The 12,077-nt window shown below is 46.3% G+C and overlaps 1 protein-coding gene across 4 annotated transcripts in view; it reads left to right on the top strand.

The window, feature by feature from the left end:
- The window catches only part of Ubox5 (U-box domain containing 5), a 35,964-nt gene extending 24,217 nt beyond the window's left edge, over nucleotides 1–11,747 (top strand). For 2 of the 4 annotated variants that reach the window (XM_040746296.1, XM_040746295.1), the window contains exons 2-6: nucleotides 582–750; nucleotides 3,140–3,234; nucleotides 4,684–5,881; nucleotides 8,516–8,677; nucleotides 10,964–11,747. In XM_040746296.1, the coding sequence (XP_040602230.1) occupies nucleotides 3,181–3,234; nucleotides 4,684–5,881; nucleotides 8,516–8,677; nucleotides 10,964–11,172 (1,623 nt within the window). In that variant the 5' untranslated portion in view covers nucleotides 582–750; nucleotides 3,140–3,180 and the 3' untranslated portion in view covers nucleotides 11,173–11,747. The remainder of the gene's footprint in view (nucleotides 1–581; nucleotides 751–3,139; nucleotides 3,235–4,683; nucleotides 5,882–8,515; nucleotides 8,678–10,963) is intronic. The other 2 variants (XM_040746298.1, XM_040746297.1) reach the window with 2 other exon arrangements.
- Nucleotides 11,748–12,077: the final 330 nt, after the last annotated feature.

Genomic DNA, 12,077 nt, shown 5'->3' with positions numbered 1-12,077 from the left:
AGTTAACCATAGAGGTCTGGAGGTCTGTACAGACAGACAGGAGGTGATATGGTTGGGTGGAGAGAGGAAGTGATAAGGCTGGAGAGACAGCTCTTTTCAATCTGAGGATTTCGTAGAGGTAAGGCTCTAGTGGCTGGCCACTTCGCTCCTCTGATCTTTCAGGTTTCACCCCCTAATATCAGATTCCGGACTTTTATTATTAAGACTTATTAGAACTTGTGTTACAACACACCACCTCCAACAATCCTTCTCGAACAGTTCCAGTAACTGGGACCAACTGTTCAAATATAAGTGCCTATGAGGTCATTGTCATCCAAAACACCATGTATAGCAACTAAATTATCTTTATCTATTTAAATTTTCTAGTGCTAGGGATTGAACCTAGAGTTTTACAAATACTAATCAACCTCTCTGCCACTGAGTGTTATTTACAGTCCTAATTTGTATTTTTTAAAGTTATTTGTGTTGCTTGGGATTGAACCCAGAACCTCATGCAGGCTAGTTAGGCAAATGCACTACCACTGAGGCCCACCCAGAGTCCTAAAATTGAATTAATGTGTTACCATTTGTTTTTGCTACAGGTGAGGATCATCCAGACTCCTGAGAAATCTGTCAGGTAGTAGTATGGGATATGATCTGCCACAGTCCCCAAAGATACCAGGCAGAAAGCAAGAGGTGGCACTGACTCTGACAATGAAGAGAATTTAATGTGGATGGACTGAACAGCCTCTGTGTGTTTCTTCCACCTCAGTAAGTGCTGTGGAGAGAGGTAGTCCACATTCTGCTATCCTAGTTTCATGCGTCAGTAATGCTCTATAGCTGGCGACCATTGACCAAGTTGGAGCAGCTTTATGCCTTCTGACTAGAAGGCTCCTCTTACACAGGGTAAAGAGGCAGTAACAATGAGCAGGGCCCTTTAAAGTTCCCCTCAAGACTTAATCCAATAGATTTTGGAAAGGATAATCAAGATTTCCATGGTTCAAAGGCGGGTGTTGGTGGCGCACGCCTTTAATCCCAGCACTTGGGAGGCAGAGGCAGGTGGATCTTTGTGAGTTTGAGATCAGCCTGGTCTACAAGAGCTAGTTCCAGGACAGCCTCCAAAGCCACAGAGAAACCCTGTCTCAAAAAAAAAAAAAAAAAAAAAAAACGATGTCCATGGTTCAGGGCTGGGGATGTATCACATTTGGTAGAGTGCTTGCTCAACATGTAGAAATTCCTGATGTAATCTTCATCACCACATAACTGAGTGTGATGGCACATACCTTGTGGGAAGTAGAGGTGGGAGGGTCAGAAGCTCATGGCCTGGGCTACTAGAGACCTTATCTCAAAAACAAACAAATAAGCAAAAAAGACTGCCGCCACACTTCTATATCATACACTAATTTTTAAATTGTATTTTATATGCATGGTATTTGTACCATGTATATGCCTGGTGCCTGAAGAGGCCAGAAGAAGGCACCAGATACAGTGGACTGAAGTTACAGTTGATTGTAAGCCATCCTGTGGGAATTGAACCTAGGTCCTCTGGAAGAACAACCAGTATTCTTAACTTCTGAGCCTTCTCTTAGAAGCTACTCTGATTTTAATTTATTGAGTAGGTGAGGTGGTACAGCCAATAAAGGCACTTGTCACGAAAGCCTGATGACCTAAATTCTGCCCATAGGACCCACCCATAGTAGAATGAGAGAACCAACTTCTGTCAAGTTGTCCTCTGACTCCCCCCCCCCCCCACCGTGGCATGTATGAGCATACATGCACAGTATTAAATACATGAAATTTTACAAAAGTTTCTTTTCTTGTGACGGGGAGGTGAGGGGGTGGAGAGGTGGGGGGGGGTTCTGAGACAGGGTTTCTCTTTGTTTTTGGTTGTGAGCCTAGCCTTTAACGGCTGAGCCATCTCTCCAGCCCCAGGGTTTCTCTTTGTAACAATCCTGGCTATCCTGGAACCCACTTTGTAGACCAGGTTGACCTCGAACTCACTGAGATCTGCCCGCCTCTACCTCCCAAGTGCTGGGATTAAAAGTGTGTGCCACCACCGCCCAATTTACAAAAGTTTCTTAAATGAAGGAATCTGAGGGGTCAGTGAGATGGCTCAGAGGGTAAAGGTGCCTGAAGTACAAGCCTGACTACCTGAGTTAAAGACCTAGAACCCATGTAAGGTGAAAGGAGAAAAGGGACTGTCCTCTGACCTTCTCATGTGCTGTGCTACACGTGTCACACACATCACATACATACATATACAGTAGCAATTTTTATAATTAAAAAAGAAAAAGGGAATCCAGTATACTTAAGTAAATGAACATAGATGCCATGCTCATGAGGATTCCATGCCATGAGGGCACCATGATAGAACCCTCAACTATTTCATAGAGTCTACAAACCAAGAAAAACACCCAGCCTTTTCAAAAACAGTTTCGACTCTTCCAGGTGTGTTTAGTAAAGAAGTAGTTACACTTTCCAGGGTTAGAAATGTAGAATCCTAGCACCACTCGGATTGTTTTCTGTGACCCTTTCCATTCACCACCGCTTCTTGTGTTGGCTGCTGTGCACTGTCTCCTGCTATGGGAGCCTCTGCAGGGCTGACGGTAGAAAATCACCTCAAACCTGGACACCAGCACCACATGACGGTTCACAACCTTCTGTATAGCCCTAGTCCCCGGGTGTCTGAAGCTTCTGACCTTTTTGGGTTCCTGCACACCCATGGTGTACAGACATACACTCACACATACACACACATACACATTAAACAAAATATTTTTTTAAAAGGAAAGAAAATCCCTTTCTTAACTTTTCAGTGAGTAGTTTTCCCCAGCGTCAGTAGGATACAAGGAAAATTATGTGGACTAGGAGAATTCACTACAAATTCTGCTTCTGCCCTATTTGCTCCTCTCTTAGATTCAACTTCTGAAAGTTTAAACCTGATGATTAATTTATTTATCTTTGGATTTTCAAGACAGGTGTCTCTGTGTAGCTTTGGCTGACCTGGAACTCTGTAGATTAGGCTGGCCTCAAAATCACTGAGATCTGCCTCCCTCCCTTTGCCTCCCGAATTCTGTGATCAAAGGCGTGTGCCACTATGTCCTGCTTTAAAGCTGAGTTTTAATGTGTCTGGCTAATATTTTCACTTTCTTTTTTAAAGGCTGTTTCTGATGCTTGGAAGCTATTCTTTTAGCTACAAAGATGGTAATAAATCTTTGCCTCCCACAGTTCAGACCAAGAATTCACTGCAACAAGGTAAACCAAACAAGTTATACACATAAATATATAATACAGTCTTCATATTTTTCTTCATTTCCTGCCTTGTATATGTGGCTTACTGTATTTGCACCCTTGGGTTCCAGCAGACAGCATTTAGACAAGTACTAGGCAGTCACTAGATTTACAGAGCACTGCTGTGAGGTGTTCTGTGACTCATTTTGTGAAAAATTGACATAATTGTGCACTCCTCTTGGCAGATCAATATTGCATGTACAATCATAGCAGAGTAGAATCAATCACTCAATATCTCCCTTCCCTTCCCTCTTCCCTTTCATGTTTTCTGTTGTGTTGTTGCCTTTTTTTTTTTTTTTTTTTTGCTTTTAAGATTTACTTTTGTCAGGTGTTGTGGTGAATACTTTAAATCTTAACAGGATAAGAATCTCTGTGAGTTCAAGGCCAGCTAGGTGCTGGGAACTAACTGAACCTGGGTCCTTTGTGGAAGAACAGCAAACACTCTTAACCACTGAGATTTCTCCAGACCTTGCTTTTGGGTTGTTTGTTTGTCTCATGTAGCCCTGGCTTGTCTTTAACTTGCTATGTAGTTTAGGAGAATATTGAATTCCTGATCATTCTGCTTTACTTCCCAAGTGCTGAGATTTTAGATATATATCATGGTACCTAGCTTATTGCTCCTATTTTTAATAGTAGGTCATGCTTGGGGACACTTTCCTTCAGCCTTTGGCATGATTTTGAGTGCCTCCAAAAACTTGAGATAATTCAGTTTAACACATATAATTTAAGAATTAAGAATTTAGAAGCTGGGCAGTGGTGACACATACCTTTAATCCCAGCACTTGAGAAGCAGAGACAAGTGGATCTCTGTGAGTTTGAGACCAGCCTAGTCTACAAGAGCTAGTTCCAGGACAGGCTCCAAAGCTACAGAGAAACCCTGTTTCGAAAAACAAAACAAAACAAACAAACAAATAAATAAATAAAATTAAGAACTCAAGTGGTGGTGGTGCATACCTTTAATGCTAGCACTGGGGAGATAGAAGCAATTGAATCTCTGAGTTTGAGGCCAGCCTGATCTATAGAGTTAGTTCCAGGACAACCAGGGCTACACAGAAAAACCTTGTCTTGAAAAGAAAAATTAAGAACTTAAGATTTTCTGTAAAATAAAATTTTGTGGGACTGGGGAGTGGACTCAGTGGTTACAATCACTGGCTGTTCTTCCCCAGGACCCAGATATAATTTCTAGCACCACATAGTGGTTTACAACCATCTAGAACTTCAGTTCCAGAGTACCTCACGCCCTCTTCTGGCCTCAGTGGGCACTGCATGCACACGGTGCACAGACAAGCAAGCAGTCAAAACACCCATAAACATAAAATAAACAAACGTAAAAAGTATTTTTGTAAGTGACAAGTTCTTGAAAACTGGTTGTCTTCATTTGGGTAATTGTGTCTCCTCTGTCGTTAAATCTAGGTGTCAGCTGATGGTTATGAAGTAGAAAATCTCATCTCTGAAGACCTCATCAAGAGAAGCCATGGCTTTAGGACAGAGTATTTCATTAGACCTCCAATCTATGTGACGGTTTCCTTTCCCTTTAATGTGGAAATCTGTAGGATTAATATAGATCTCACAGCTGGAGGATGTCAGAATGTCACTGGTCTGGAGTTGTACACATCTGCCTTATCCAGCAGGGCCTCTCTGGATTCACACGAGTGCTGGACTACAGAGCCCATGGAGCTCTCTGTCCCAGACAAGGAGGCATTCACCTTGGTAGGCAAAGTCTTACTGAAAAACCAGAACCATGTGGTGTTCAGCCACAGGGGCTTCAAGGCCAGGCCACCTTTTAGCCCAATGGAAGTAACACTCCTCTCTCCTACTGTTGTAGCCCAGGAACTCTGGAATAAAGGGGCTCTTTCCCTTAGCCATGTGGCCCACCTCAAGATTGGAATCACCCATGTGACAGGCAGTGGCATCTCTTGCATAAAACGTTTAGAGGTATGGGGTCAGCCAGCCAAGACCTGCTCTCAGGAGGTGATAAACAGTGTCTTGTTGATAGCATCTGAAAGCCTGCCTAAGGACTTGGGTCTGAACACTCCAGCCTTGCCCATGGAGAGTGACTGTGACCCTAGGGGTCAATCTGAGGGCCAGAAGGATCCCTATATCTTACAGGAGATGTCTGAGATGGTTAATGATGTGCCAGAGGAGTTCCTAGATCCTATCACCCTGGAGATCATGCCATGCCCCATGCTGCTGCCTTCAGGCAAGGTCATTGACCAGAGCACTCTGGAGAAGTGTAACCTCAGTGAAGCTACTTGGGGCCGAGTGCCCAGTGACCCTTTCACAGGGTTAGCCTTTACCCCAGAGTCCCACCCCCTACCTCATCCTTCCCTGAAGGCCAGGATCGACCATTTCCTACTCCAGCACTCTGTTTCTGGCTGCCACCTGCTTGGGAGAGCACAAACTACATCAGCAATGGCCCCTTCTATCATTACCCTGCCCTCAAGGAAAAGGAAGCAGGAGCAGGCTGAACACAACTCAGACTACAGCCTTGGCATGAGTTCGTCCTCCTCTACCACAAGCCCTCTGCTGTCATCCTCTACCTCAGAGCCTACTGCCAAGAAGATGAAAGCGCCCGCTGAGCTTGGCCTGACAGATATGGACTGTTCAGCGGGTAAGTCTTCTGTGTCCATGGTCATCCCTTCCCTTCCTGCCGATGCGATGCTGCTGTCCTTGGCTTATGCTGTACTAGCTTACATTTATAAAGCTGGGGCCATGCTTCTTCCTTCTCACTTTTGTAGGGCATCGCAGTTTTGTCCTTGGTTCATAGATAACTTGGAAGGCTCAAAGGGTTGTGTGTGTTCCCTTATTATTCTGAGACTTATTTTTCTAAAATTTTCTAGTTATTTATTTAAAAAGAGGGTTTCACTCTGTAGTTCAGGCTTTTTCAAGGCTGGCTATGGAGCCCTGACCAGGGTTGATCCTCCTGTCTCCATCCCTGAGTGCTGAGACTACAGATGGAAGCCCCATAGCTGACTATTCCTGGGTTCTGTCAGAATGCTTTTGAGGATGCTTTGTGCCTTCTCCAGTAATCGTCTCATTGGTGGACTCACCTGCTTCGTGTTCCCGTTGTTTTTCCTGGCAAGATCAATGCATTTTCCCATCTTGAATCCTTTCAAGCAGCCTATGTCCTCTTTTCTGAAACCTTCTATTGTCATGTGTCTGGACGCCTTTGAGGTACTACGTCTAGTCCTCCCAGAGGAGACTGGTGCAAGTGCACTGTGGTTCTCTCTGCCTCTCTTATCCCCAGAAGAGTGGAAAAGTGTGAGGCTGGAGGCCTGCCTCTCAGGAAGAAGTATAGTCAGTAAATGAGAGTGGGTTGAGAGTTAGGCTGCCTGGCTTCCCTTTCCCCTCTGATATCACCAGTGAGTGTTCCTGGAAGCTTCAGTCCTTCCACTACTTGAGCAGAGCAGCCTGGGAAACTTCTGAACCTGGAAATGTCTGGTGTAATTTTTCAGACTGACAAGACATATTATTCATTTGTTGTTGTTGTTTTGGTTTGGTTTGGTTTTCAAGACAGTTTCTGTCTATAGACCAAGCTGGCCTTGAACTTAGAAATCCACATGCTTCTGCCTCCCAAGTGCTGGGATTGGAGGCCTGGGCCACTGTCTTAGGGTTTCAATTGCTGTGATGAAACATCATGCCCAAAAAAACAAGTTGAGGAAAGGGTTTATTTGGCTTACACTACTTCAGCATTGCTGTGTATCGCTGAAGCAAGTAAGGACAGGAACTCAAACGGGGTAGGATCACAGAGGCAGGAGCTGATGCAGAGGCCATGGAGGGGTGCTGCTTACTTTCTTGTTCTCCATGGCTTGCTAGGCCCAACTTATAGAACTCAGGACCACCAGCCCAGGGATGGTACCACCCACCAGGGACTGGGCCCTCCTCCATTGATCACTAACGAAGAAAATGCCTTACTGCTGAATCTCAAAGGAGGCATTTCCTCACCTGAGTCTCTTTCTAGCTTGTGTCAAGTTGACACACAACCAGCCAGTATGGCCGCCATGCCCAGCTGACATGTTATTTTTGTAAAAGACACGCAGATAAGAAAGAAAGGAATACTGGAGCTGGAGAAATGACTAATCAGTTAAAAGCTCTTAATAGTTTTCCAGAGGCAAATAGACACATTAGGCCCTAAAAACCTGTAATTACAATAGACCTGATACCCTCTGGTCTCTGCCAGTACCTGCATACAAGTGGAACGCATAAACCCACATAGGTGGGCACGAGCGTGTACACACACACACACACACACACACACACACACACACACACACACACACACACACACACTCTGGGGGATCGAACTCAGATGCTCATGCTTTAGCTAATAGCACTTTACTGACAAAACCATTTCCCTAGCACTTGAGCTTCTTTTGTTTGTTTGTTTGTTTGTTTGTTTGTTTTTGGAGACAGGGTTTCTTTCTGTGTAGCCCTAGCTGTCCTGCAACTCACTCTGTAGACTAGGCTGGCCTTGAACTCACAGAGCTCCACCTGCCTCTGCCTTCACTGACCAGCATACCTTTCTTACTTAAAAAAAAAAAAAAGAAAGAAAGAAAGAAAGAAAAAAGTGCCAGGTGGTGGTAGTAGTATATGCCTTTAGTCCCAGCACAGTGGACAGCCAGGGCTACACAAAGAGAAACCCTGTCATGAAAAAAACAAAACAAAAGGTATGGTAGCAAATGCCTTTCTTTCCAGCATTCAAGAGGCAGAGGCTGAAGAAGTTGAGAGCAGCGTGGGTTGCATAGTGACACTCCTGTCTAAAAAGGGGGGTACAGTGAAGCAGAGGATAGAATGTGTAGGGACTGTACAGAGCTGGTGCCTGATGTCGCATCATTTCTGGGGCCAGCAGGCAGGCCTTTCAAAATGTGACCCAGGGGCTTGTGGGTGTAATAGCATGGCTGTCTAGAAGGCACAAATCCAGAACCATACTCCAGCCACAAAATAGAAAAGTAGGTGCTGTTCTTTGCTGAAGCCTCAAGGTGGCTCTCTCCTGCATGACACTTTGTCTAGGGGAAAACTAGAGAAAGCCCTGAGCTTTGTAGGCATTGGAGATGGGAAATACTCGGGATTCCCAGGACTTTGACTCCTTGTTCTGCCTTCAAAATCCTGGGAGACACAGGAAGAGGTTTTCTTTTTACTCACATGTCTAAAGTTGGAAGGGTCATCCTCTGGTCCTCCAAGAACGTGTAGCTGTCTCTCTTTTGCTGAGCCTTCCTGGATGTCATGGTATATGTGTCTCTCACAGGTCCGGTATCCCATGAGCAGAAGCTGTCGCAAAGTTTGGAAATTGCCTTGACTTCCACCCTTGGCTCCATGCCTTCCTTCACTGCCCGACTCTCCAAGGGGCAGCTCCAACAGCTGGGCGCAAGAGGGAGCAGTGCTTCCAGGAGGCCAGACACCAGCTCCGGTAATCCTCTGTGAGCTCTAGCATCTGCCTGTGCAGGATGCTGGGCCTAGTCTCTTTGTGTTCTGTGGGACTTCATAGCCAGCTCCCTTATGTAATTCCCATCTGGAGAGAGAGCTTTTGTCTTTTCCAGAAGATGATGAGGGGCTGTCTGGAAATGGGACTCATCACAGACAAGATCTTTAGTTAGCCCTGTCATTCTGTGGACTCTGGCCAGGCTGTCCTTTGCTATAGGTTTTTGTTGTGATTATTTTGACATAGGGTCTTGCTGGCCTTGAACTTTCCAGTTTCCAAGTTCTGGGATTACAAAGGTACCCACCACACTTGGCTGAGGCGAACTGCATAGTTCTCTCCTGGGACTTTGACCCTCCTTTTTTGTTCCCTAATCTTCCTTTCTTCTGACATCTGGGTTATTTTATCTACATATGAAGAAAGGTTTAGATGTCATCTTCTGCCCTTTTTGGGGGTGGGTTCGAGACAAGGTTTCTCTGTTTAACAGCCTTGGTTGTTCTGAAACTCGATTTGTAGACCAGGCTGGCCTTGAACTCACTGAGCTCCGCCTGCCTCCCACATGTTGGGATTGAAGTTGTGCACCACCACTACCCAGCATCTTCTGTCCTTCTTGGTAACATTTTTATCATTGTACTAGAAAAAGCACAGTGGTAGATTAATGAGCCAAATTTTATATGGTAGATACAAAGTGAGGAACTGACTAGACTGTCTGTCTGTCTGTCTGTCCGTACGTCTTTCCCTTTTTTATGTGTATGAATGTTTTGCCTCTATGTCCATGCCTGGTAGAGATCAGAAGACAGTGTCAGGTCACCTGAAACTGGAATTACAGATACTTGTGAGCCACCCTGTGGGTACTTGGAGTTGACCCCAGGTCCTCTGCAAGAGCAGCCAGTGGTCTCCAACAATTGAGTATCACTGCAGCTCCCCAAGTCCCTTTATTAAACAAAGGACAAAATGAAGCCTGGTGAGGCTGATAAGACAGACTATTGATTACTCCTGCGGATGTGGAGCCTATCCCTACTATGGTCATCTGGGTTTCCATTTGACTCTTGCCCACTCTGATCGTTTCTTCCCTAACTATTCCCAAGAACATATCTTTCAAAGTACCCAGTGAAACCATTGTCTTGTGGCTGCTTGTCCTCTCAGCATCCAGGGATGTGACTGGCCACCTTCTCTTTCTTTTGGCCTTCTGACAGTGCAGCTTCTTTCCTGCCTTCCGCTGTTCCTTCTGTTTCCACTGCTAGAGTTTCTGCCAATGAGAGCCCTCATGTAGTACTGCTCTCGTGGCTCCTGCCTCTCCTTGGAACTCAGATAGCTGCTGGATGCTTCTCATTGGTATCTCCAGTGCCTATAACTGAACTGTCCTGCCTGCTTTCAAAGCTCTCCTCCCCAGCATCCTCTGAACTATCAAGCCTTTAACAGGGAAGTGTCCTCACTGTGACAGGGCATTCATTCATTATTAGGTCCCTTTATGCTCTTATGTGTGTGTATGTGTGTGTGTGCGCCTGTGCACAGTACACATATGCCACAGCACACATGGAGGTCAAAAGACAACTTCCAGAAGTTGGTTCTCCTCCACTGTGGGTTCCAGGGATGGAGCTCGTCATCAGGCTTATTCAGGAAGTACTATCCACTGAGGCATCTCATCAGCCCGCTTTGTGCTTTTCTTTGCTGTGGTTCTGAAGACACCCTGGAACCAACTCTGTGTCGTCTTTCCGAGCCTGGCAATACCCTGGTGAGCTGTGCTACTGTGCTTACCACCCCATCGTCCATGACCCCACAGTCCTTACAGTCATGAGAGTGTTACAGTTAACATCACAGAGGTGGTCTACTGCTTAGCATTCACATGGCATGAATCAAAGCCCCCCTGTCTGTTGACCATAGCAGGGAGTCTTGTGAATCTTACAGTGGGAGGGAGGGTCTACCCAAAGCCAGCCAGTTCCGGAAAGGGATTGACGGTTAGAAGGCAGCTACTGACAGGTTGAAGCTGATTTCCTCTACCCTGACTGTTCTGATATTTGTGTCACATTCTGCTTTTCTCTCTTCTTGAAGCTGACCTTGTCAGGGTAAGTTTGTGCCTTGTTATGTCTTTGTCTGGGAGGCCAGACAACAGGCCTGGTCCTGCACATGGCATTCAGAGCCTAGTTCTCAAGCATTCATAGACAGCACCAAGACTGATAGAGGTGGTAGAAAGAAGGCCTGCCGTTCCCAGCTTCAGGGACAGAGCTGCACCGAGGAAGAGCTCACTAACCCTGCCTCCTTCTTCTGACTCACCAGGGCATCCCAGGACTGTTTGTGGTCCAGAGTGTGCATCCTGCAAAAGAGCATTTTCTTCCTATTCCACCAAGGAGCCTGTGTACCAGTTGCCCTGTGGCCACCTTCTGTGCCGACCCTGCCTGAGTGAGAAGCAACGCTCTCAGCCCATGATGTGCACAGCCTGCCAGCAGCCATTCGCCAGCCAGGATGTGCTGCGGGTCCATTTTTGAGTGACCAGTCTCAACCGGGAAGCCCTGAAAACAGGGGAGACCTGCAGGTGGAGGAAGCAAGAACAGGATCCCAATGCCCATGTTCTCTCCTGGGTGTGTTCCGGGGACTGGGTTAGGATACCCCACTCCTGCTTAGGCAACACAGGATAATAAAGCCATAGGCTGGGCTAGGGAAGACATCCCTACTCTCCCTGACTGACCTTGCCACTCCCCAGCCAGAGCCAGCCCCAGCTGTTCAGAAGCACTCCCCTGAGGTCCCTGTTATCTGCACACAATCTTTTGTTCAGTTTTTGTTTTGTTTTTTTGAGACAGGGTTTCTCTGTGTAGCCCTGACTGTCTGGAATTCTCTGTAGACCAGGCTGGCCTCGAACTCACAGAGAGCTCTCTCCAAGTGCTGAGATTAAAGGCGTGTACCACTACCACCTGGCTGCACATAACCTTCTATGGAACCTTGTGGATGACTAACTTGGGACCTCACACAACCTTCTCTGCCTCAGGGTCACTCAGAAGTGGACCGTGGTAGGGGTTGTCAAGCACATGACTTAGCCATGTGTACCTCCCCCCCCCCACCCCCCCCCGCAGACACTTAGAGCCTTAATAAAATGACAGTTAATGTTCACTGAGGCTTACTCCTGTCACACAGGACAAGACAGCCATGTGCAGTGGCTGCCACCTGCCAGGCAGTGCTTTAGATCTAGCCAGCATGGGTGTGTCAGTGCAGGGGAGGGGCAGCTTCCATCTGGCCAGTTGCTGGCGTGTCTGGTTGTTCCTGGAGCCACTCTCTAAGGGAGGACATCCCTGTTCTGTGTGTGGCCCACTACAGGAAAATATCTGTTAGGGGCATTTTTAACAATTTCTGTCTAGGTCTATGGGAATGAGTGTGGCATGGTATGCCTGTGGAAGTC

The sequence above is a fragment of the Mesocricetus auratus genome, unplaced genomic scaffold (genome assembly GCF_017639785.1).
Source record: "Mesocricetus auratus isolate SY011 unplaced genomic scaffold, BCM_Maur_2.0 Super-Scaffold_100004, whole genome shotgun sequence".
Taxonomy (NCBI): domain Eukaryota; kingdom Metazoa; phylum Chordata; class Mammalia; order Rodentia; family Cricetidae; genus Mesocricetus; species Mesocricetus auratus.
This window is presented reverse-complemented; position numbering and strand designations above follow the sequence as displayed.